Source organism: Accipiter gentilis, chromosome 4 (genome assembly GCF_929443795.1).
Source record: "Accipiter gentilis chromosome 4, bAccGen1.1, whole genome shotgun sequence".
Lineage (NCBI taxonomy): Eukaryota > Metazoa > Chordata > Aves > Accipitriformes > Accipitridae > Astur > Astur gentilis.
The window spans coordinates 13673547-13700559 of NC_064883.1; the positions used below are offsets into that span (position 1 = coordinate 13673547).

The window sequence follows — 27013 nt, forward strand, 5'->3', positions numbered from 1 at the left end:
GAACGTTGCAGATGTGGTTTTAGAAATCAGAATAAGCTGATGAATCATTAAAGAAAGGGTGAAAAAGGATCAAACATCCAACAATTATACCAATCATTACTCCATTGGTTAGCTCTGTTACAGACCTGTAGGTGATGAGCATAACAGTCATGATTGATCATTTCCTGAACTGGTTTTTTCCACAAAACTTTCATTTTATATCCCAAACTCGGCTTCTGCTTTGGAGCTTTTCTGCCTCCTCACCCTTAAGGATAGCCAGACAGACCTTGGATCCTCTTCGATATCAAGGAAAACTTACCAGGCTCTACAACTAAGTTCATTACATCATATACCCTGCCTAGCCCACTACAAAAACACTGTAGAAATGTAGCCAGTAGGTTATGGCAGCTATTTCTATACATTTTGAAATGAGGCTGTCTGCATTCAAAAGAATGATCTCTGTTGGCAGCGATCCACTGGTTGGATACAACTGTATAGACATAGGGGTGTCCCTGGAAAATATCAGCAGTTGGACCCAACAGTGAACAAAAGAAATTACTCTACACCTGGCATATATGGCATAATCACCTTCACTCCTACACCTATTGGCATTCAGATCATTAAGTCTAGTAAATCTGGAGGCTAACAGAAAGGAAGTTGAAAAGAGCACTGGAAATACACTGTCAGGAAAGAAATTTTTCAGAGAAGAACAGCTCAAGTCTGTAGAAATAACCAAACCACTGGAGAGACAGTTTGGACCAGACACAAAGGGTCACATTTTCAAAGCTTTTACATGGCTGAATCGGGCTTTTGTGCCCAAAGTAGCAGATGAAAGTAGAAACTGTGTCCGCTAATCATGTTCAAAGTAGGAAACACAATGTAAATGGGCAAAAATCACTTGGGCTGCCAGAGTATGCCAGAGGTATATCAACAAATGTTTGAAGAAGGAATTAACGATGGAAATTTTGTGTGCCCAGAAAGTGATCTGAATTGATCCTTGGGATTGTGGAGAGAATCTGAAACTACAGCAGTCTGTACTGAGCTGGAAATTCTAGCAACATCTGCATTGTCCTTAGCACTGTCGTGTTTTCAAGCACCAAGATTAGCTTCAGTGAAGATCATTGCGGACTGCAGTTAGAGATAACTGACAAGTGAGGCAATTGCAAGGATAAGGTAAGGAGCATGGAGGGTCCTGGCAGAAGCAGAAGAAGGGGAGAAGGCAGGCAGGCTCCTCAGCTTCCCCTAGGCTGCAGGGCAGTGCGCTACATACAACCTCCCTTTCCTGGACACTCTGTGCAAGAAACACATCTGCACATAGGGTCGCCTATGATTACAGAGGACTAAGTTCAAAGATCTCACAGGTCCACTATGTTCTTATAGTAGCAATCGTGTCAAAGTTTCTGCACTTCCTGTTTATATATAAGCACTTTAGGCAGGTATTTTTGTGATCTGCTGTTACAGTGCAGTACCTAAACAAGCCAGTTTTCAGTGGGGAATAGGTTCAAAAGCACAGAGGGTCATTAGCACCTACCAGCCCCCAAAACCAAGGGATGCCTTGGAATTATGTAGCTTTGGAATTAGGATAGTCTCCGTTTTCTTCACCAAACCACTTCCCGACTAACACTGCCCACCTTGGTGACTTTGATGTCACCATGCTGACCTCTGGCACATACATTGCTCCAGTGTCCTACCCCATCTAATTCTCTCTTTCTGGGCCAATTTCTGGACTCTGGGTTCATGCAAGCAGCATTTGACAGGTGGCTTAGACTCAGTGTTAATTCTTTTCTAGTATTCGACTCAGATTAACAATGAGGAAGTGAGATTGCGACCAAGTTTACCATGCAATTTAAAATTGATCTCAGGCCATGCTCGCTTCCACGAAAATTTCCATTTTGGAGAGAGAAATGCTTACCTGTTCTGGTAAATAACCCCTTTTAACGCAGTCCAGGCCCTCTTGGCAGAGCTCACTGCCTAGCTGGCAAGCAGCCCCAGATTCACGCCGAATTCCACAAAGGAGAAAATGCCAACTTTTCATCATCAGCAGGAAAGCTGCAGAGTACGAGCTTTCCACTTAAATTACCATCCCCTCCTAAATGCCAGCTCAACAGATTGCAAGAAAGAAGCACATACTTCACACTCTGCAAGAAAATTGTCCAGTATAAGTTTTCAAGCATGCTTGGGAGCCAACCAATCACAATGTTTTGTCAAATTCTGCTTCAGACTGAAATTCAAGCCAGAAGAATATTTACTAGATGTTAAATTTAGTCACTTAAAAATGTTTTTGGACTTAGGGCCAAATTCAGCCTTGGCCGCCACAGTCAATGAGAGCAGACATGCATCCTCTCTGTGCCTTTGTTGCAGGGTCCTGCTGGGCAGAGCACACTGTGGATTGCACTTCTCTGTTTCCTCTGTGCAAAGAAGAGCATGACCCCGTCTGTGACTAATTATCACTTGTTATACACGACGGCAAACTGCTGTACCACAGAGAGCTAAGAGACACTGCCCAAACCTGTAGACAGATCAGAGGGACCATGATGTTAGACTGACTTCTATGTCCCATGGAAATATTCCACCTGACTGCTTGAAAAGAGATGGGATGAAGGAAGAACGAAAGCTTTAGGTTTTGACTCAAAGAAGTTTGTGCTTAAAGGAATCCTTCCTTACTCGTTCTGGCTGCAGAAGAACCCCCAACTGAACACAGTTATGTTGGAAATAAGCTGCAGAATTTAGGATCCTGAACTCAAGGACAGCTTATCCCTGAGGGCTTTTTAAATCCAAGTAGTAGCTCTTCAAAAGTGATGTGGAGGAAAGAAACCAGAACCTATCCTTGCATGTATAGAGCAGCCTTACTCACCTCTACCTGGCACCGAAAGGCATAGCAGAGGTCTTTATAGCACTGAAGCTAGGACTGACAAAATAGTGTGGAATTTCCATTCTCCATGAAAAAATTTTGGGGAAAAAATCTCAACATTCAACCCAATTTGCACACACTTCTTGGAATAACATACAAATCTTAAAATTTAATGGTTTTCTTAATCGAAGTTATATGTATATCTATATATGCTTTAAAAATAAGTATTTGAAACTATACAACCAATCTGTGAAAAACTGTAGAATCATTTAAAGAGTATCACAATAAATGAAGGAATTAAATTTTAAGCAAAGGAGTATAGCTTCATCTCAGAAATGCTTAAGTTTAAAAACAATGTCTCTTTTCTAATTATCTGAATCTATCATTTCCTTTGTTTTGACAGATGCTCTTTTAAGGGACTAGTTCTCAAATCATGTCGAGAAAATTCAGGGATATTTTAAAGCAACTCATGCTCATCCTGCCTTTCTATCTTCCAGAAGGATTTCCATGTTTTCATTTTAGATTTCAAGGGAATCCAGCTGCTTAATCTCTTCTCACCTCTTAGGAAGATTTCCTTCCAAGGAGATAACCTACTGTGCTCCTAATTAGCTCTGCAAATGGTCAGGTGGATTTTTCTCAAAGTGACATGGAAATTTTCTGCTTGTACACAGAAAGATGGACAAGGAAACCTAATATCTTGAAATCTTTTATTTTTAAGTAATTTTAAGTAAACTTTCTAATTAATAATTTTATCTTCATAAAATTTATCCTTACCTTTACTTCTGTAATTTCCTTTTTTGTTTTCCCATCATTTAAGGAGACATTCACACAACCAAACCAGATTGAGCCATTTCAGACACTATAGAGTGTCTTGCCTGATTTCCACTTGCCACTCAGAAAGTGTGTGGATCTAACTTAAGTTCTGTGTTAGATCTTCCAGTCCTGTGCTGATGTCCTGGACACCCTAAGGTATCTAAAAAGGCACTAGGCACCTCTGTTTAGGGAATTGGGTCTTAGAAAGAAACAGTTAACAAGATAAGTACTTCCAATCAGAGAATACCAACAGTTATAATCCCATTTGTGTTTCTGTCAAAATTTGAAATTATTGCTCAAAAGTACTTCTGCAGAGAAGTTCAGAAGTATTGGCCACACATAGATGGGGCTGATAGCTCATTTAAATTCTGATCTCTTCCAAGAAAAAGAGACATTTTTAATAGTTTTTTTGGTTAGTCTTCAAAATCAACAACTGTATGCAGGAATTTCCTGTGCCACGCTCAAATTATTTAAAGAAGATTAACTTGATAGTGTATTCTTTTCCTAGTGGCTCCACTTGCATTTGTTAAGAGAAGAGTAAGAAGTTAACTTGCTAAACAGATCACTGTGCTACCGCGCACATATAAATAAGAGCAAAGTATATCTATTTTGGAAGTCAACCTGTTTTCCTTCTTGGTGTTCAGAGACAAATTGAGAAAAGAAAGCATTTTGCACTTGTAAGTTTGATGTTACCTCTACATATCAGACCAGCTTTCCATGAAAGTTGGAAGTTGTAGCTAGTTTTACAGTTATTCTTTTTTTAAAATGTTATTCTGCTGGTAACAGAACACATGAAGCAGTGAATTTCTGTATTGAGAAGTCCTGGCCAAAAACAACACAAGAAAAGAAAAAGTTTTCAAAAAATCCTGCAAAATGTTTATGAATTCTAATCCTCAGCACATGAATAAATACATCTGACAAACTGCAGAGTACCTTACAAAGGCCTTTCCCAACCTTTCTAATTTGAGTTCAATTACATGTGTAGTGTTTAGAAACTGAAGTTCATCTTGCCAATGTTTTTAAACTAGGGTTGCACTATATACCATTATTTGTAAAAGTGAAGGGCAGATAATAAGTTATAATTATCCTATTAATCACCTGTAAAGAGTTGCATTCAAGGAAGAATGCATCCTCAAATTACAGTAATTGATTGTTTGAAGAAAAACATTTTTTTCTGTCCTTGGCAGGAACACACTTGGAGTTTGCTGTGCAAGTTCATGAATATTATGCTGAAATCAAGCAATGTATACGCTATGGGCCATGTGGTGTAGATTGCCATAAATCTATAGATGTCAACAGACGTGCTGATTTCTAACTACTAACTAGGTATCAGACTTCCTCATTACTGTCTGCTTCTTGGCAACACCTTTACTTATTCTTTAAAGCAAACATCAATTTCTTATGGTAGTGTTGGTAACAACATCCTCTCTGGAGTATTTTTCTCTTCTTAACAGCCACAGCATATTTTTTCTTTGAAATTCCACTGTACCAGACCATTTAATGCACATCCCTGAAGACAATGCTGTGAGTAAGTGCACAGGAGAATAATGCTTATTGCATGAGATGTTTCAAGTTATTAATGATCATGTTCATTCACAAGTGAATTAAAAATGGCTGCACGGTTATGCTTGTCTTCATTCTTATCTATTGAATTTTTGTCTCTCCTGAAGTTTGCTTTGCTATATTTTGCAGATAGACTCACATCTTATCTAATTTCCCAGACTGTAATTACTCTAAAATAAAATGGAAGAAAGTTTCTATTCTAGTACACTTCTCCCATTCATTTTTCTCACAATCAGTATTTTTTCTCAGATAATGGCTAGCTAGTGACAGCAGAAATAGTAGCTGGGTGTGATATAGTGCTAAACCAAAACAAGGCAGTTTTCATAAATGGGTAGCACCACCAAATGGTCGTAACTGGATAGAGGGACCCAGGCACCTACACAGAGGAAGACACATCACATCATCAGCATTGTACCATTTGCATTAGTCCCACAAGGGTGCAAATTTCAGAGAATGGGTTTAGAAAGGCTATGAAAAGCCACTGATGCCATAAGATACTACCACAGGGAAGATGATGACAGAGAATATCAATAAGATTGCCCTGGAATGGCAGCTGACCAGGAAAGCAATCTTGCATTCACTAAGATTGTGACATGCCTCAAGCGAGGTTTTGTAGTCCATATTTCGGCACCTAAATAAAAAGGCCAACATTGAGCTGAGCGTTTTTTTTCAATAGTGCATGTCACCACACTGGAAAACTCTCCTTATGGGACTTGTCAAAAGTCATAGCAGATAAAGCCCAATGAAAGCTTCTTTTTTTTTTTTTTTTTTTTTTTTAATATGTCTACTTCTTTACATTTCTGAGAATATTTTTGAAAAAGCTATCACTTATTGCATGTATAATGTAAAAAATAAGCATAAAAATATTTTTATTGATAGGTTATAAAGAAGCAAAGGTTTCAAAGAACATTTAGAAAATCCTTCTATCCAATATCCATCAGAAGACACATTACATCATTCACATAGGTATGAACTCTTGAAGTGGAAGGGAACTGGTAGACTAGCTTGCAATTTGGCACTAATACATTTGATTGGAGAGATTATATAGCTATTACCACTTCCCGGGGGGGGGGAAGTAACATATTGCACTTTAGAACAAGATCTTGAAAAATTCATAGTTTATGGTAAAGGCTTTTGTCCTTTCATAAATTATTTTGACTGCACCTTCAGCAAGCTTATTTTCCTTCTCACCTTATTTATAGGAGAAAAGGTATTTTCTAGCAGGCAACAGACCAATTTTCACTAATATTTTGTGTATATAAATAGCACGTACTCACATTTACTTAGTCTGATAGTCCACTCTCAAAAGTTTTTAAATAATATATACAATGTTTGATATATCTTGGACACTCCATTTAAATTACATACAGATCAACCTGAATCTTCATTTATAGCTTAAAAAAACCCCAAACATTTTTTAAGTAAGTCTTGGACACATTTTTATTAATGTCGTTCAATTTCAAAAGCCTCTGAAATATATTCTTTCACAGGCCAGTTGAAGTGTCAAAATACTGCAAAAAATGTGCCTTTGCAGTATCCAGTTCCTAAGATTACCAGGTACCTTGCAAAATCCATTTTTTTTTTTTTTTCCATGATAGTTGGCTGGAAGGTCCAATCCTGGTAGATGATATCCACACCAGTGACTACCAATGATGTCAAGTCTGGTATTCAGCACATCACCAAAAGCAACTTTGAGGTATTAAATCTTACTCAGAACTGGGAATAATTTAGGCAAACATAAAGGATTTGTTTAATCATCTAATTTAGAGGTATTTATCCAAACCAGCTCATCTGAGTTCTGCTCATTTCTAAGACATGCTCAAATTGCATGTGTTTTATACCAAATGAAAAAAGGACTGATGCCATTGTTACTAAAAGAAAATCAAAGACAGGAGCTTCAGCAAACTTGGAACATTCTCTCCACCTACTATGATTTATATTTTACCTCATTTCCTAAAAGGGCGTTTATACAGGCTTCAGATGCATCACAGATGGCAGTAAGGTCATGTCCTCCCTCCAGTGCCAGCACAACACGGCCATCCGCTAGCTTCAGCAATTGCTTGGTTAGGTGACCAAAACCTAGTATTCAAATACAGTAGTGCAAATAATTAAATCAGAACAGATATTACTGGCATATTTCACATGTGCTGCATGAGAATGTAAAAAGCTCATGGCTATTGCACAGGGAACATGGGATATATTTAGTCCAGTATCCTGTTTCTGACTATGGCCCACACCAGATGCTTTGGAGTTAGGTATATGGAATTTTGTATGAGGCAGATACGAAACAATGTCCCTCATGCTGATCCCTAATAGCTGGAGATTAGTTGAAACATGAGGTTGTCTCTCTTCTTACCGTCATTCACCATTATCAGCCCGGATTCTCTTCCTGTTTGCACATCAACATAACACATAGCCATGTTATTTAGGGAGATCTGACATAACCCTGGTCACTTATGGCATTGATATGACAAATAATATTTATAGTTAAACTATGATACTATAATTAAAAATAATTGTATTTTTCAAATGAGGTGATGAAATTTTTATTTACAAATTGCTTCTTCCTTTGTATTTGGGGTCTGAGTATAATATACAACCATGGACCGAAAAATAGTGGAAACATATGTTATTCTTAGCTCCATTTTGAAGTGATTTTGGAAGCAGCGCTTACAACTAGATCACTTGTTTTGATTCAAGGTTTTGGTATAAACTGAAACTGTCCAGAACTTTGTAGATATCTCTACCAGTATTGCTTGCTCGTGACCAACAATGCTCTAAACAGTTCTGCACCACAGCCAAAAATGATGGTACTTTTTATGTGGTGATCTATAACTACATAAACACTACCACAAAGTTTTAATCTGAGATTCAAGTAAAATGAATTTATTTCATTTTTAACAACAAGAAAAACTGCATGGAAAAAAATGTTAATTTGGAGAGACAATTTTGGAGAGAAGTTTTGTGGTAGTTCCTTAGGACAGCTATTGTTTTTGATTAATCTCCTTTAAGTGAGTAATGGTAAGTAAAGTTTTGAAACTACTGAAGTTTAATATCCATCACATCTTGCTCTTAACTTTTCCACTAGTTGCTCTACTGATGGTCACCACTACTATTCCAGTGCATTTCATAGCCTTAAATAAAGCATTTAGAAGTTACCTGCTAAAGGCTGGGGCTCTACAAAGACAGGAAAATGAACATCTTTTTATTATGTTCCAGTGAAGAAGGTCATAAAAAATTAAAACCTACAAAAATTACAAGCATATTCTCTAGAGAAATTTTCCAAGACACAGACTTAAGGCTTGAGCTGGCAAACAAGCAATCTCACAATTAGTTCCATTTATATCTTAGGTTTTCGTTAAGCACATGCCCAACTGTTTTTAGAACAGGGATTTTAATGATACCAGATTTGGTTTAACTGTGCAGACAAAAGAAAAAAAACCCCAACCAACCAAGACTTTACTTGCCACTTAATCTATAGATGTTCACAGAACACTTGAGGTGAACTGTTTTTTTCCTGAAGCCACTCCACAATCTTCTGTACCCTCTAAGAACTGCAGTTTTGATTCTAGCAAAGAAACTATGCCATGGTTCAAATTACATACAGGGTTGAAAAACAAATAAAACCTTACATTCTCATTTAAGCCAACCTTTCCTCCTGAAAAAAAACCCAAACCCAACAACCCACCCAATCCTCTCTACAAAAGACCAAATTTAGACAGGATAATAAAAGTGGAGGAAGGAGTGGAATGAGTATAACTTTTGATCTTTAGCCAATTTCTACTTTCTTTTACCTACAGGATTTATTTCTGTCTGCATATTACACATGTGATCTTTGGATTCATAAAAAGAGACTGCCAACAGCATAAAGTGAGTTGTACATACAGCATTTAAAGGAAATGAAGAGGAATGAATGAGCGCAGACTCCCCACATCTACAACTCACCCTTTGGGCCTGTGAGAAATACAACACTTTTAAGACAACATTATCCTTCATGTTATACAGCTTCTGTGAAGAAGGGAAAGCTCTACCATGTTTCCCCTGCACATTTTGAAAATTTTGTACGACCGCAAAAGTTGCTACTGCCCCATCATAATTTTCTGAGGTATGTATGGCAATAAATGTAAAGACTCTTGCAATGCCTTTTTCTTCTTCTAGGCAACCATACATAATATAACTCTTAGACATTGTTACAATGTTAATTTGTCTGCTTGGTTTCCTAATGATTTTCCTAGTATCAATGTTATAATAATCATCCCTGGCTGAGTCAGGATGCAATGAGCCAAACAGAAAGCATCTTCCTCAACAGAGATCACAGTAACAAGATAAAGTGTTGCCAAACCAAATCAACATGATGGGGCTTTTCTTCAGTGTAATTACCCCAAGAAAGTAAAAGTGAGTTGCTAGAAAGGGAAGAAATAACTTTAGCCAACAGTACCAACATTGCTGGTGACCAAATGAGTTATGGAAATTCTTAACAAAGAAACTTGGATACTGTGTCAGTGCAGCAACCTAGGAAAGATATTAGCTTCCTCAAGGAAATTCCCTGGAGTGCAGAAGTAACAAAATGGAAAGAAAGGAATCCCAGTCAAGTAATGGTTTTAAGATGGGCTGTAGTTCATGCCAAATAATTAAGAAAAACAAGAAGAAAATAGTAACAAGCACCATGAAAAGAATCAGTCATCTCCCCTGATACGAGGAAATCAAGCACATATTTGACACCCCACTGACCAACTCTAACATGAGAAAGGAGTCAGACAAACATTTTGAATCCTGGATCTTCCAGATCACATGAATTTCTAGAAATCAGCAGCAGTTCTTGGCCCTTCTACTGTATCTGCTCAAAAAGGTGCCAGCTGTGATGTTTTCAGTTTGGGTTTGCCGTAATCTAAAACTGTATGGTTTCCCAGTGGTGCATAACACTTATAGATTAGTAGCATTTTATAGAAAAAGAAGAAGTTCACTTATGAAATGGGAAGTCACACTAAAACATCAGTGCTTGATTTTCAGTCCAGCCTTAAATGGTTATTGCTTCTTTGAGGCTGCAGGTGCCTGCGGGCCATTGAGAGTCTGAGAGCCTGACTCAATGACAAGCATTTCTTAATAAGGGCTTGAAATGGCCCTGGCAGTATCCACAATTATCTGTGTCCATAAACATGAGTCTAAAAGTCACATATTAATAATAAAAAAGAGAAATAGTATTTAAAAATCCAATCATTTCAGTCAATAAGTGAGAAAAGATCATACATACGGGGTATTTCGCAAATCTTCTTACAAACGTACTCAGTGAATTTGTACTTTAGAGAAGTAACAGCATTTTTTAAAGTTAGGCTCATGCAGTGTGCCAGGAAATTGTGAACATGGTTTTGTGCCAACTCTTATTTTCATAATTTCTGTAATTTAGAAGTACCTGTTTCCTTCACAGATCCAATCTTTAGACATCCAGGGTAGAACTTGCAAAAGCACTTAATATTTTGTTTGCTATGGTCTTTTTAAAGACAATGATAAACCTTCGATTTACACAAGAAACAACATTAAAACACTACCAAGTAGTTCTGAAAATCCTACTCATCAATTGGTTTACATTTTCCTAACAAAAAAACCTGTGGGTGCACAACCGTACATCTAAGAAAAGACTAGATTAAAACTGAAACCATTACAAACCATGTTATGTATTGGAGAAATGTGTGGTATATGAGCTGTTATTTGCCAACCTTTGAAGTAAAAATATAAACTTTGAAATCAAAAACATAGCATGTACTTTTTAGTTATATCCTTTCCCCTCCTCTAGTGCTAGTAGTGGAGGAGATACAATATTCAGCCTTATGTAAGAAAATATTCTATTATGGGAAGGCAGAAAGAAACAAAATTAATACTGTATTATACTAATAAGCAGGCTGCCAGGCTGTTATTGAAGAACACAGTGTGCTGATCACTTGAATTATCATCTAAGCAAGTAATTCAGCTTTTAGTGGACTGATGTCCCAGTAAGGTCCCTGGTTTTGTTTTTTTTTTTTTATTATTATTTATTTATTTTATTTTTTTTAATTTATTTTGTAACAGACGGGCTCCCCATGCACTCCTTCTAATTCTGCCAAACAGCAAGGAATGACATAGGTGAGGCTTCTGACTCATTTGACCAAAGTTACTGGAGCAACTATACTCTACCTGCACTTACTGAAAATCGGGAAAAACTGTTAAACCCTATAAAAAGAGAATTCAGGGTTATTTCAGTTTTCTGGTTTTGTTTTTGAGGTATCCTTACTCTGACAACCTGAAGTGGAAAGTGGCAGGCAGAGAGCAGGTAAAATACCTCTTAACCCTTCCAATGGACTCATCACACAACTGCATTGTGTATTACAGCTAGAGGAAGTAAAGCTAACAAGTCAGAGTTTGTATGTACAGCCTCCCATTTTGAGAAAGAAACATTTGAAAATGAAGACAACTTGTGAATGTATTCTTTTCACATCCTTTCCTCAGCAGACAGGGAAAAAAAGGAACCATATGGATGGGGTACGCTCCTAGCCAGCACCGCAGAACTCCTTGTTTGCATAAACAGCCATATATGCAACTCAATTTGCTTGCCAGTAATTGTGCAAACACGCAGTTAGTAGGGACTAAACCTGCCTCAGCAGAAGACAGACTCCTTTCCTCTCCCCCACTGTGCATAAGGAGAGCAGATGTCTCCTGCACAGTCATTTTTTGGGTGACAGCAGGCTGAGCAGAGCCGTGGTGCTGGCCCTTGCTCAGGGGAGGTGGCTGGTGGAAGAACAAGGACACGTCAACAACTGAAATGCTGGCGAAGCTTTGGAGTTACGGAGAAAGCCTCAGCAACAAGGCCCCAACAGCTCTTTCAGCTTCAGCGTCTTAAAAGCTACAATCCGACCCTAAATTACAGACAGAGTTCTGGTGAGCTCCTCTGGCTACTCAGAGAAGCCTGGAGAGGAATACACGCAAAACACAAAAACTCCACAGTCTCTGTCCTGGACCTCCAAGCATGTATTTAACTATTATTTACCATTTAATCATGTCATTACTCTCTAATTTACTTGAGAATGTGTTTTCCTCTCATTAAAACTGTTGCGATGATCACTGCCAAGTCTACCCACCAGTGTTCTGCACTCCTTCCCTGTGGTTCCTTCGTGACTATTTGATTAATTTTCACTGATATTCTTCCAACAATAGCATCTAGAATTAACTGGGTCAGTTTTTACATAACTTCCTGAGTCACCAGGCTATGTGTCCTAAATAAATATGTCCATACAGGAGTCAAATGATAATTTACCCTTCCAGCACTGGCAGGAGCTAGAACATTTTTCAAACTTGTGTTCTATGATAAGAGAACACATTTTCTTCACAGGTCTTAATTCAGGACCTTTTATTCAATCAAAACTTCATTTGGATTAAGTCAGAGGTTTGACTCAGTTGGCAGGATGTGGCCCTGAGTGAGGGGGAAAGGGAGGTTTTAATGCCAAATACATTCTTATGAAAAACATTTTCCAAATGGCTGAAATTACGAATGTTAGTCTTGAGGTACCTGAATTTAAATGGTAGAGATCTGGCCTCTAGGCATTAGCTGCTGATTTCTTGCTTTTAATACCAAAGAAGGAAGCTCAGTTACACTTCAAATTACATGTCTCAAGCAGGCATTTAATTCAGATTAAATTAGACAGTAATTGTACATTAAATAAATACCAATGGTCTCAGGAACTCATTTGTTATGGATTAACAATTTAAGTAATAGATGTTTTTCTTGCATGCCTCTTAGTTCTACAGTAATATGTTTTTCATAATTAGCTGCTCTTTAGCTGCTACACTGAACATAACTTACTGAATATCTATTAAGTACATATTCAAGGATACATAGGATTCCTCTTTGAAAGCCAAATAATGCAAATCTGTCTCACTACAGGAAAAGGACCCCTTGGCAATGCTCAGTAGGATAGTCTGGGCATCTTCAACTCTCTTGAGATATGTGCGTATCCAAGCGGGTCACATAGTCCATTGCATTTGCTCAGTCCTCTGGGAAGGAGGAACTTGTACACCTCCACCACACAATGGCAGCACTGAACACCTGACAAAATGTTTCTTAGAGAAAACACATGAAGAAACAAAACTCCCCCAAATTCTTCTCCTGACTAATTCATACTTAAAAAAAAAAAAAAAAAAGGAAGGCATTTCTTTTGTACCCTGCATTATCAAGCAGTAGGGATTCTGCATCCTCCAGGAAAGGTCATAGCGATGTACAAAATAATGATGATGTTTTTAGAACTGTTGTAGTGCTGTCATGTGGATTCAGAGGGAAAATATTCAACCACAGATTTCAGCTGCCAGACTCAAAGCAGGAACCTTTGGATATTCCCAAAACTGGCTGGATGTTTTTAGCCCTGTTCTTACTAGCTATTTGCTCTGTGTCTTCCTTTCTTCTTGGTTTCCTCATATTCTCTTCATCTCTACCCCATCTCACACCTGGTCCAAGTAATAATTTCTCCACTGCCTTGTCATCTCCCCCCTCTTTTTTATTTTGCTTCCTATTTAGTAAATCCTCTACTAAGTAAAGCTGGCCAGGAAGCAAGATTATCCATCCCACAGTGTTCTTCAATTTTTTTTCAGGAACATGTCACTGTTCTGCATCAGAAAGCAAAAGCCAAGAGAGGAAACATAGAACTGCAAACATCAAGGTGACATGTCAAAATCTTGGATTCAGATCTCTCTGAAAAAGGCTGTTCCTTCTTCTGGGTGGTGAGGGGATTCTCCATGGGATTTGGGGGGGCTTTTTTTTTTTTTTTTTTTTTTTTCTCCTTTTTTTCTTTCTCTTTTGTTCCTGGAGATTGAAAGTCCCTCTGAAGGGATTCTATGGGGAAAGTCTAATCAGACTGATAATTATCTACTGTAAATCTGTCCATATATTGTGAAATCTGCCAAGATGATAGTGCAAGTGGTAGTATTGTTATCATGATAACTTACAAATCTGATCAAGTTGCCTGATTTAAACTGATATACAATACTTTCAACTGATGTAACAAATTACAGATGATTATATCTCCAAATCTGAGTCTAGACTCAGTAAGATGTTGGCTAGAAAACAAGACATCTGATAAAAAAAATAATTCAAAGTATGAGGAATTTGTTTCTAATCCACGCTGGAATGAAAATCAGATACTACTATTGACTATACAAATAAATCAGTAAGCTTGATTAAGTTTGGAGAAGTTTATTATAATGCTACTGCCTATAAAATCAACTTGACACATTTTTAAAATATGTGGGGCAAAGTTTCTGCTGTTATAAATGAATATAGCTGAAATGTGGGCACTGAGTTATGACTGAAAACAATCTGATGGGAAGACCTAGCCTTATTTCTTTTTTTAACTGATGAAAAGCCAAGTCAGTTAATTTTGAATTGACCCAAGAGACTAACACAAAGGATCTGATTTAAAGCCCATCACTCAGAAGCTGAGAACTGACTGCCATTTTCTGAAGATGGTCTACAAAATTCTGCCAAGAAAAGCAGCATTGACTAAAAGATCTTTCCAACATATACAGTTTCTCAGAGTCTACAAATTAAGGCTCTTACTTTATTTGCAGTCATTTATTGGCCCTGCCACATCAACACATCGCATTAAATTAAGGGCTAGTTCCTTAACCAGTGTTAATCAGCATATACCATTATCTAAAGACCTGGCCTCCAGATGTGGATCATACATCATTCCAAAACTAGACATAGATACAATAAGCATATCAGGGATGGGTTCTTGTAGGTGGATAAACTTGAGGTAAATACTCAATTTCCTGACCAATTTGGCATCAAGTCTCCTGGTGAACTCAGTATTAGTATCAGAGGTCTAGTGCCCCTCAGGATTTGTATCACATTGTTTAATAAACATCACTTTAAAATATCAGGAGGGAATAAGGTAGTGCATTTCTAAGGGATTACTGTACATCTCAAGTAGTTACTCACTTTCCCTCTGGCCTTGTGCCCATTAACCCCACCTGACATATGCTATAATCACCCAGAAATGCACTGCCTGTCACCACTTACTGAAAAGGTAATGTGTAAAACTCACTGAAGGAAATGGTATTGAAACTAAGTTTGGGGTCTGACTCCTTACAGTCTTCTGATTAATTGCAATTTCCAAGTAAAATACATTGAGCAACTTTCTATTATGCTGTTCTATTACAAAAACGTGTAAGAATTAAGGATGTGATTTCAACCCATACAACAGCCCCTTTGTCCCTTTTCACAAACAGATGCCTTGAAATGGCAGGTAAAACCCCACAGAGTAAAAGAAACTGTAGCTACTATTTGAATGACATAGGTGGCTCTATCCAGCCTTCTTCCCAAATAGAGAAGTCATGTCAGAGCCTTGTCACTCATGTTATTACACAGCAGGGTTTGCAAGAGCCTTAGCCTGCTGGGAGCACAAGAAAAGGTGGTGGGGAATTGCATGGGCCTCAGGTGAAGGCAGTACTGATGCCACTTTGTTCTGATGCACAGGAGGTGGAAATATGGAGAAGATATTTTTATTTGTTGTTCCCCAGAATGAAATACATGACTCATCCTCATCACAGATATGTAAAATTTTTAAAGAATGGGAGTAAAGGTGTTCCTTTTTCTGTTTTTTGGTTTTTTTTTTCATTTTGCAGACATTAGGGCTAGGTTCAGCTGCTGGGTGAATGAGGGGGCTTCATGAACAATACAACTTGTGATCTGGAACAAATTAATTGGAATAGGAGTAGCCTCTTTGTTTCCCCAGAAATTCTTCCCCCCGGAAACACATCTGAGAATAAAATCTTTTCTTAGAATATTTAATATCTTATCCCTGTCTCTCGAGTCTTCTGACATACAGTTCTCAAAAATGAGCCTTTCTGTGACCTTCTGTAGCCAAATGGTAACCCACTAATTACTGCTTGAGAGCTAGTGCTCCAGAAACCCTCATGGAATTCTTCACCCAGTGGTTTTCTACCTTTTCTCAGAGAAACTTTAAACAATGATCATAACAAGGCCTGGGTGAAAAATGCCTTCAGGTGGCTGAGCAGTCATGGAGTACTAGTTTCTGGATTTTCTCAGTGAGGAACAGAGTCACTCAGGAATGACCTGATTCTGCAGGAACCGTAAGTAGCAAGTGACCACTATCTCTGCTGTTACCATAGCGTGACAGCAGTATTCAGGGAAGCTGGCAGACCTAAAAGAATTGGTAATCTTCATTGAACAATAGAAACATCAAGACCAACAATGACATTTCTGTGCTGCACTCAGGCCTAAATCCAGCTAACTGGTGTCAAGGTAATTTGAGGACTCCAGATGTTGTTGCAGCTGCATTACCACAGTCATCTTAGTCATTCTCCTTAAAAGTGGGAAGTTCATAACAGCACAAAAATCATTCATTCGGTGTTAAGATACTGTTTCTTGAGCAACATCAGTAATTTCTTCTTCAAGGGAAAGCAGCACACTGGCTTTTCTAAATGGAGACACAGAAGATCTACTACCAGAATAGCTACTGTTTCTCCCTCCAGAGTTTTAACAGCTAGAAGTAAAATAACCTGCTGCCAGAGCTCAAAGCTCCCTAGCGGCTCCAGAAACTTAGCAAACAACATATACCAAACTGCAACATCAGGACTGCATTTATTCCTCCTTCTGACAAAGCTGAAGAGCCACAGCAGCTGAAAGCTTGGGCAAAAATTATCCAGACTTTGTAGCAAAGCCACATAGAAACCCTTGACAGCAAAGGTGTTTGACTGTCTCACTACAGATAAATAGAGAAGATCAACAGGGAAAAATATAAAATTCAGAACAATTCTACTCATCAGAGCATGCAGCGGTCACTCCTCAGAGGATACACTTTTTAGTCATTTTCAGTTTTGGCCAAAGTGCTGATTTCATTTCATAAAATAAATGGCCATGAACCAAAATTCTAGGATCTTCCCATTGTTTTTACTTAAATTTTACAGCTGGACACTATGTTAGAGGGAAATAATTAATTAATATTAATTAAGCACGAGAGAGAAAGATGAAAGAAAACAAAAAATGAGACATGAGAGATCTGGGAAAAAGATAAATGTGCATGTTGGGTTAATAAAAGAGACTGTTATTAAATGACAAATAAATACATTTGTGACTAAAAGAAAATAAAGACATGTAAGCGAAATTACTGGATGACTAAGTGGATGAACAGGAACAAAAATGAATGTGAATATGAAGCTAAACATTGTCAAGGAATTAGAATTTCTTATAATCATCAGGAATGGTCAGAAAGTAAAGAGAGCAGAGAAGGCTTATGATCTTATTTCTACAAAGATGCCGAGCATTTCTGAATTCTTCACCAGGGATATACTTTTGTATCCTTTATATAGAGAGAAATTTGAGGCAGTCCCACAGCTATATTGACATGAAAATGATTCAGATTTTGTCTGCAGTGTACTCTGGATTCCTCAGTGATCAGTTACAAACTCAAGGTCTAAACATGGGCAGCTGGCACTGAACTGAAAGTACAGTGTGCTTCAGGTGACAGATTTCTATGTGTAGGCAAAAATGTTAGTGATAACATTCAAAGCAAATAAGGTATTTAAATAAGTAGGTACTCGACAACAAGCCAGTCTCCCTGGGAGCAATCACATCACTTGCCATTTATTCAGACATACTACCACACTGTCACAGAGACAAAATCTGAAGTAATCCCATGGCTGCAGTGGATTTATACCTCTGGAACTGTGAGCAAAATTTGGCCAAGTAAGTGCAAACATTTATCTTTTTTTTAACCGTAGTAAAATAAGTTTAGAAATTGTGAATTAAACCCACATTAAAGTTCAAACACGTATTTGGAGATCCACATTTTATCAACCAGAAAAGAGCTTTTACAGTGAATGCACAATGGTTTCCTGAACTCATTTGGACTCAAGGACCCAACAGCTGTTGCTCCTTCTAACCTTTTAGCTACTTATATGTCTTACCAGACCATGTCTTATTCTAATTGGTCATCACAAATAAACTCAAACTACCTTTCCATAAATATGAATCCTTAGTGGCAGTGGAAAAGGTGCCTTCTCTCTCCCTCCCAGGTGATGCGTTTCTCCATCTCAAGTTGATGAGCCCTGGCATACACCTAGCCCTACCTGGAACAGCTCAAAGATGACCTGGAAGTCTTTTTGACAAAGATCACAAACAAAAAGCTTTCATTTTCTTTTCCTCATACCCATTGGGAACTCAAACAGTAAATCTATGTATTTATTATAACACTTGTAAGGACTGAGTCCTCAGATCTGAGTAGAAAACATGTCTGGGGACAAGTGCGTGCAGGTAGGTAAAGAAAAAAGTCATTTCCAAACTGAAGATGACTTTTGGTGGTGGTAGCTATTAATAAACCACAGTTCTTTAGTGCTAAAATCTATACAAATCAGAGTAAGACCTGGATGTTGCTTATTCAAGGGATGTGAAATTCAACATGTGCAGCCGGCAGGGCTGATACAGGTGAGAGTGAGCAGGTGTGTGGTTGCAAGCAGAAGCGGTTGTAAAAAAACAGGTTTTTTTTCATCCTATCCTGTTTCAGTTGCCCAAGAAACAGGCAGGAATAGTCCTTGTGACCCCTTCAGACTAGGATGTTTTTACTTCTTGTACATGTTTTACTGGGTCTGTCTGCATCCTCACTGTCTGGAAATGCTCAAGAGAAATTTTTTTCACCATGACTGTTATCTGTTCTATTGGACTGTTATATAGTACATGGAATTTAAAATTTGGATCAGAGCTCTGTCTGAATTTCTGGCTGTGGCTTTTCATGGATAGTTGCAATGCATAAGTGACCTGCTGGTTGATGTTACAAATTGGACAATTAGAAAAATAAAAACATTTTTATTTAATCTGAAATTAAGATTCAAGAAGCAAGAAATATAGTGCTCCAAGGTGCTTTTTTTTTGTTTGTTTTTCATGATAGAAAAGAGGATAACAGAAAAACCTTATGTACAGAAGAAGGGTAGAGGAATATTTATTTCCTCTCTTTTTTAGATTTAGGCAGAAACTTTGAAGTTAGCATTTATTGCTGGTTTATAGTTACAATTTGAACCTGGCCCTCTCTATACTGAGAAAAGCAAAGGTCCAGAATAGTAGATGTTCATTTAATTAACAACTCTACCTTAAAACATATGCAAAAGGAGTCCATTGTGCAAGCAATCATAAATCTCACTTGGCCTAACTTCAGAGCAATTGACCTTACAACCCAAATAATGTTCCTTTGTGCACAGTTTTTATATGCAATTTCTAGATTTACTGTTTCAAAGAAAGAGTGTGTAAACAATTTCAGCTGAGCCTAAAGTGAGCAACTCATTCATTCTACAGCTGGATGAAAGTTTTGCACCAAACTGGAAAACTTGTTCTGGAAAGAGTGTCTGTTGATGCTCAGTGGATCCAGATTCAAATTTTTCATTTATTTATTTTCACATGCTGCTGATATCTTAAATAGAAATGAAATGAGGAGAAGAGAAATGACAAGTTTTAGCAGTTCATTGGACAGCAGAGAATATAATAGGAAATGGTAATGAGATTTTGCCAGCCCAAGAATATTCTCTTGTCAGTCATCAAAGGACTGGTACAAATAAAAAATTCTGAGGACTTCTCCAAGAAAAAGGCAGAAGAGAAAATATAAGCAACATAAACGTAACTTCTACTTGCTCCCACTCTTAACTATCCAGCATCTTAAAGTCTTCATACTTCTTTTTTCTATAAACAAAATTTCAGGCCACATTTTAAAAAGTTCAATATGTAAAGCATACATACGACTTCCATACGTGTGTTCTAGGTGACATCTGTATGGAAACAGTGACAAACCCTTTCCTTGAATAAATATTGCAAAGGCTTTATTAGAAAATTTACCAAAAATGAAAATGTGTTACCTATATCAGTAGCGTGCATTAAAAATCTCAAAGTAACTGGCTCCAGGATGAATCTTTGCAAAATCTGAAGTCCATATGTGGGAGAGGCAACTTTAGCACTTGTAAATATCCAAAAATCTGCAATTAACCCGGAGAGATTCTTCAAATCTCTCTTAGGCTGACAGGCTTTTTTTAGTTAGTCACTTCTGGAGAGCTCTGGTACTCTCGAGTCAGCCTCTGGAGGCTCCACTGGCCATTTAAGGGATCTGGGTTTTCAATTCAGACACCAAGGTTGAGTGGTTAAAGCTGGGGCTGCCCAGAATACCTCAAACTCACTAGGAGGTTATCCCTGTCCTCATATGTAAGTATGGCCAATCTTTTATACATTATTAGAACTGATTGAAGTATTAATTACAAATAAATAATTCAGATAGTGTAGCCCTGCTTCATGTTCATAATACTGTTTGTAAACATATATTAGTATTTGCCAAATGGCATGTTCATAAAGTTGTTTGTGAAGGTATCTGTTAGCATTTGCCAAATGTTATGTTCAGCTTAGAGGCTCCCTGCACACTGCTTACTTTGACTTCCTAACCTTAATTATCCATTTCTTTTTAGTGCTCATAAAATGACATCCTATAGTATCTGCTCTCTTAATGTGTAGTTGAAACTTCATATACAACAGAGCAGGGATTAATTAAGATAAAGTGATAACTAGTAAATAACCAGTTCTCTTGATCACACAAATATCCAGGAATCTTTGCGAAGAAATACCACTCCTCAGACTTAAATGAGAACATAAATTAGAGCCTGTGACTATTTCTTAATAGGAAACGAAAAAGGAACATGAGCAAGGGTGGGATGAGTGAGTTTTAGAAGTCAAAGAAATGTTTACTAAAAAGAACAGCATTGGCATTCCTGTTTCCTGGGCCACTTGCCCCTTTTGCAACCTGATAAAACAAATGAGTCAATACAAATCAAGACGACTTAGTAGAAGAACAGCAAATGGCCATTGTAAAAGTAAAGGCTAGAGGAAAAGGGACGCCACAAAGGCCCCAGCCCTGCAATTTTTTTTTGCAAGCAGATTTAACTGGTGTACTGTGGCCAGACACCTTTAGAGGCAGACATGCCATTTCGCTTAAGGAGAGAAAACAGCAATATCATGTCCAAAGACAGTAAAGTAAAATGGAATAATAACTTGGCCTGTTACAAAGTTCATATTTTGAAAAGAAAATAGTAGAAAACTTGTACAAACAATTTTTCATGAGAATCTGTCCATTCTTCAACCATTTTTATGTGATAAACCAGGGATGTTATTCTTTCTTCATAGACATACTGCCTTGTTTTCATCGATTTACCCTGACTGTCAAGGAGCCTTCCAGAAAACAGTGGATAAGCTGAGAATTTATGCAGCCCATATCCACTACCAGACAAATCACTGCAAAGTTTCATTTTCTCCCTTGCCTGTCTGACAAAACTGCAAGACAGCCAAATACAGGTGTTCAGATATATTCAGACAACACTCTTTTTTCTTTCTTTCTTTTTAATATAATATTTTGTCATTTACTCTGGTGAAAACATTATGGTCTGTAAAGTAAGATCAAGCAATAATTCTAATTTTTTAAAGCCTTTAAAGCAATTTTTTGAGAAATATGGGAGCTTAGACAGCACATTTATTTAGTTTTAATTTTTGTGCTGTCATACATCAGCACTGAAGTCCTGATTTAGAACACATGCAGCTTGCCTTTGAAGTTTTGGCTGTTTTTTAACAATGGAAAAAAAAGATATAAAGAAATTAAACAGCACCCAAAAAAATCATAAAACAAGGCTTTTGTGCACTTGATTTATATATTGTTTTTTATGTTTGTTTTAAAAAAAAGCTTTATTCTCAATAATCTTTCATGGGAAGCTTTGCTCTGACATACCTTTATTCATCTAAGACTTTTCTTCTGCATTGACCTTTCTTTTCTCCTTCCTATCCCCCCAAGTCTCTGAAGAGTGCTTTCTAATATCGTTCCCATTCAGTAGCAAAATGAGTTTATTGGAATTCTCCTGAAAATTTAAAGAGTAGAAAATGCGCGGTGATACACTAAACTGATATTTTTGGATGAAAGCAATAAATATTCCAAGTAAACAGGGCCTCCACATGAAAGGGCTTTTTTCTGCTAGTGCTTGCTGGATTCCCCTTCTGGGTTGCGCATGTGCCGTGGTACATGTCGTCCTTTTGGTCAAGTTACACAACACTGGCATTTTCCAAGGAAGTGCAAGAAACCTGATAGTTGCTGTTGTTCGTTTTCATCGAACGTGTTGTAATGAATACGAGCCAAGGCCATACTTATTTGTTCTGTGGCCAGCTTTTTCCTGTTATTCTCTCTCCCTTTCAGCTCAAGGACCAAATCGTTGAAGCAACAACAAAACCACCACAACTAGCTTTATAATTTTTCTCCTCCTTAGGATATCCATTCCCTGGAAAATTTTAGTTCATACTATCATCATCTGAAGGTACCGACCCCATGTGCTGCTACCTGTTTTAATTGCAGTCTACCTTCAAAACATATTGAAAGTAATTTCTAGATATATCAGCTCCTGAAGGTGTCCAGATGTTTGAAGCAGAACATTAAAAAACCCCATAATTCTTAATTGTCAGCCAAAATATATATGTGTACAGTACCAGTGTGTATATATAGAAGGATATGTACAGGGCATTTATGATAGCTGAGGGAGTTGAAGAAGCAGGGGCTGACAAGGGAGCTGGACTTTGTCTGAGGCATTGCAGGAAGGTTAACAGCTATGTACTGGGAGATTACTGGGGACCTCCTCATTCACTGTATCTCTTCCCTTACCTTCACCATCTCATATCCATATGCTTCATCTCTGCACCCCTTCTAAAATACTGCTTACTCTTAACAGTGATATAATGACAGCTGCATCTGAGAAGAAAGTTCTTTTTGTATTCCAACTCATTCATGGGTTAGTGCAAAATAACAGAAACAGTAGAATTTCCTATCATCAACATTGACATCTGGATTTATGTTAAAATGGGTTTTCCCAGTGAAGTGTAGTGGTAAGCTTATTGCAAAGACACCTCTGATTTCCACAATACCTCTCTTAAAAGCCATGTGAAGAACTTATGTAAAATTTTGACTGAACATAGAAGGTTCTGCAGTTTATTTTATTTTTATGGAATTTAACTATCAATTTTAGCAACTTGGTCTGTGTTAACAGAAAACTTGCTTATGATTTAATTTAATTTCATATTTAATCCATGACCTTTCTACATCTTGAAGCAAATACTGCTGGATGGGAGAAACCCCCAACCTTTAATTTTAACATTCATCAGGATTCTTCTCCCCTACCTTTAACCCAGGAAAAGTTAGCTGTCTTGCCTCAGCTACTCCTACAGGTTAGTTAATACTCAGAGGGGAAAGAGGAATCTCCCCAGGAGGATCTGTTGCACCAGTTTTCGGAAAGGATTAAAGTCTTTTTGGAACTAAACACATCTCTATATTGACTGTCATGGACAAATCTGGACTTAATAAGATGTATAATGTTCAGAAAGCTAAACTTAGAGGAAGCTCATCTATGGCTCTGAAAGACTATTTACATCAAGGTAGGTAAAATTTGCTTTCATCTACCAAGGTCGTGCCTTGGCATTGTGAACACGGTATGCTCAGTGAGAAGCTTCTCAGGTAAATATGAAATTAGAGATGAATGCATTTAGATTAAGTAGACTATGCCTCTGTTAATACCTCAATAAAAAATTACTCTTGCTAGAGATTTTGTAGGTTACAGAGCCTTGCTTTCAAGTTCTTTATTTAAGCAAGTTATAATACTAAACCAATCATACAATATTAGCATATTAATTATACAGTTAGTAGGAAATTATTTATAGAAATATTTTCTATATCATAATACTACCTAATATATTTATAATAATAATTCAAATCCCAAGCTAGCAGGGGTATTTTTATACAGAAATCATGGAAATGATGTACAAATTAAGGTTGTTCTACTTGTAACATGGAAGAAGTCATTAGCATGTTGTAATAATAATCTTTTTAGCTTTAAAGCTTATTCATCTATGAATATCTTGTAGAATATTTCCAGATTCATAAACTTTGAAAATAATTATATGCAGACAGAGGATTTCTTTGCCAAATTTGTTCCATTACTCCCACTAATAATTCCTCAGACTATACTTCTTCTGACTCAAAATATTTATTATCCTATCAACCCACTTTTCACCTTGCTTTCTTTGGCTAAGACATACATCATCAGGTCTTTTAAGTTCCTCTTAGTACTTAGCTAACATGTTTTAATTCCACTATTCCTTTCCCTTGAATATACTGGCACTTCTTTTCTAATAACATGACAAAAACTTGGTAAGTGGTGTGTGTTTACCAGGGTGGCTTTTAGATATCCCAGGAAAAAAGGGAATTCAGCCTTTTGTCCTGGTGTTTTAGAAGCCACCCAGTCAAAAGAATGGTTCCAGCTTGGATGTCTGGCATCCAGCATCGCCATCCTTACACCTGGGATTTCCCAGGCTGAAATACAGGAGAATGTTCTCCTTCATCACGAATTAATTTGCTGCTCTCATGTCCTTTCTTTCAGATTAGCAGTTGACATATCTCTAAATGGTGCCACCATAAATACCTATATCACTTCAAAAAGGAGGCATTTGAAAGAGGGGAAGGATTGCTTACTTTAGAGAGATAAATTGAAGAAAATTAAAATCAAACCTCTAGGGACATGCTCCAAGAGTGAGACCTGCACAGATCAATCTCCCAAAGGAAGTAAGTGGTAAAAGGTATTGATCTCAAACTAACACAGAAGGTACAGTTCAGTAACACAGTGATATAATTATAATAAAATACACTAGGGACTATTCCTGTAGTAGCAAGAAGCCTTTTCTCTGAACTTTTTTTGATTGTATGCTTATCTGTTATGCTCTTCTGAATCAGAGTTTACTAATTGTGCATCAGTTTTCTTAAAAGTTAAGGAAACATTCAGAGCAAACTAATATATTTCTCAGATGCGCTGTCTTTCACTAGAGTTTTAATAAAATAAAAATCAAAACAGGTACTGAGCAAGGACAGTGTTATCCAATGGACTAAATTAGGTACTTGAGTCATGATGACAAGAAGGATGGGCAGATTTTGAAGAAAAAAGCAGGTTACTCAAGACATGATGTTTGACATCTGGTTTATGATACTCTAATTGTCAGTAGTCAGCCAAAGCCAAAAGACTGCTATTGTCTTTCAGATGAAATATAACTAGAACAGTCCTGACTATTTACTCAATTAAATATATCCTCTCAGTTTCTGCTTGAAGTATATGTCCTACCTTGGAATAAAAGATATTTTCCACTTTCTCTTTTAAAAATACTGGGTTTAGGTGTGACAAGTTCTGATGGCCAATGTATACCGTGCTAGAGTTGGCTGTATGAATAAAGTGGTTATGCTACAGGTACCCCTGTTATGTTATAAGATGGCCAGTTCAATTAAAATCAATTACAAAATTTTCTTTGAATATAATGAAACATAATAAAAAATCAGACCAATAATCCATAAGTCTTTTAGAAAATTTTATGCAAAAAATGAAAATTAGAAGTATCTTTCTTACTTTTCCTTTCTTTTCTAACCATTAAATGCAGATTGCAATAAGGAAATTCTTATTTGGTCTGAGTGGACACTCTTATTTTATGTTCTAGAATCTTTCCTTGCCTTGCCTTTCCTCGCCCCTCATCTCCTCTTCTCGCCTCTCCTTTCCTCTTCCTCTTCCTCCTCTTCCTCTTCCTCTTCCTCTTCCTCTTCCTCTTCCTCTTCCTCTTCCTTTCTTTTCCTTTCTCTCCTTTTCCCAACTTTATTATGTCTGTGATAAAGTACTAATTTGATCAGGCAGATTCGATTTCCCATTCTTTTTTGAAAGCAGTGTGTAAAAACTTATCTTCATTAAGTTCCACTAGGAGTCCAGCACCACGTAACTAATCAAAGAATTCAGTAGCTTCATGTCCCTGTGATGCCTCAAGTTCAAAGGGGTCAAAGACATCCTGTTTGGTGTTTTGTTTCACTCAAGCTATTAAAACGGCACAGACCCCCTTAACTGTTTTTTAAAGTAATCTTCTTTATTCCCTATCAGTAACCTAAACCATCATAAAAAACAGCACCAGTTTAGATAATTTTCAAATTTGTAATGTGATTTGGAAAAAAAACCCAGTGATTCTCAATGAGGTGGAAGGACTGAACCTCCTGGTGGATGCAAACATTTCAGATATACTACTTTTTTCCATACACCTTAAAGATCTTGGCTTAGTAATTCTGTTCAACTTCTGTGACCTCAATGTTTTTCCTCAAAAAGCATGCTGAGAAATTCCCAGAGGTGTGCACTGTGTGTGGGAATGTATACACTCAAAAAGGGTCAAAAGAGAAAAATTACATGGTTCAGAACATACGGACTGTCTTCATGTATATTCTACAAAGCTACAGTTGATCCAGTTGACACCACTAGAAAAAAAAAGTTTTGTTCACAGGTTATATAAACACCACAATTTTTTGGGTAACTCCTTTGATGTAGCATATTTGTTAATTAAATTACAAGTTTTGAAATAACATCTTACCACTCAATCAATAGATTTTCCTTACTGTTTTTCCAAGGGCTTGATGGAGGTATAAGAAGGTTGCTTACTCAAATGTTTGGGTGAATGAAAAGTTACTTTTAACCTCTTTATGCTGGCTTCTGAAGTTTCAATGATAGTAGGTTCCACTTTACCACTTTTACTTGTGTGCTAGGATGCTTTGAAACATTGAACATAAATATGCAACTATTTTAAAGCTGATTACACAAAATTTCTTGAAATTCCTAGTAAATTTGTTAGTACACAGAGCAGTCATATTCAAACATGACTTTACTGCAAAGCTGTTCCTCCAATGTAAGAACCATAAAAGA

The 27013-nt window shown here is 37.2% G+C and overlaps 1 protein-coding gene across 16 annotated transcripts in view; it reads right to left on the reverse strand.

The window, feature by feature from the left end:
* HDAC9 (histone deacetylase 9) overlaps window positions 1-27013 on the reverse strand; it is a 491400-nt gene that overhangs the window by 18422 nt on the left and 445965 nt on the right. For all 16 annotated transcript variants that reach the window (XM_049799074.1, XM_049799072.1, XM_049799073.1 and 13 more), the window contains one exon: window positions 7152-7285. In XM_049799074.1, coding sequence (XP_049655031.1) covers window positions 7152-7285 — 134 coding nt within the window. The remainder of the gene's footprint in view (window positions 1-7151; window positions 7286-27013) is intronic.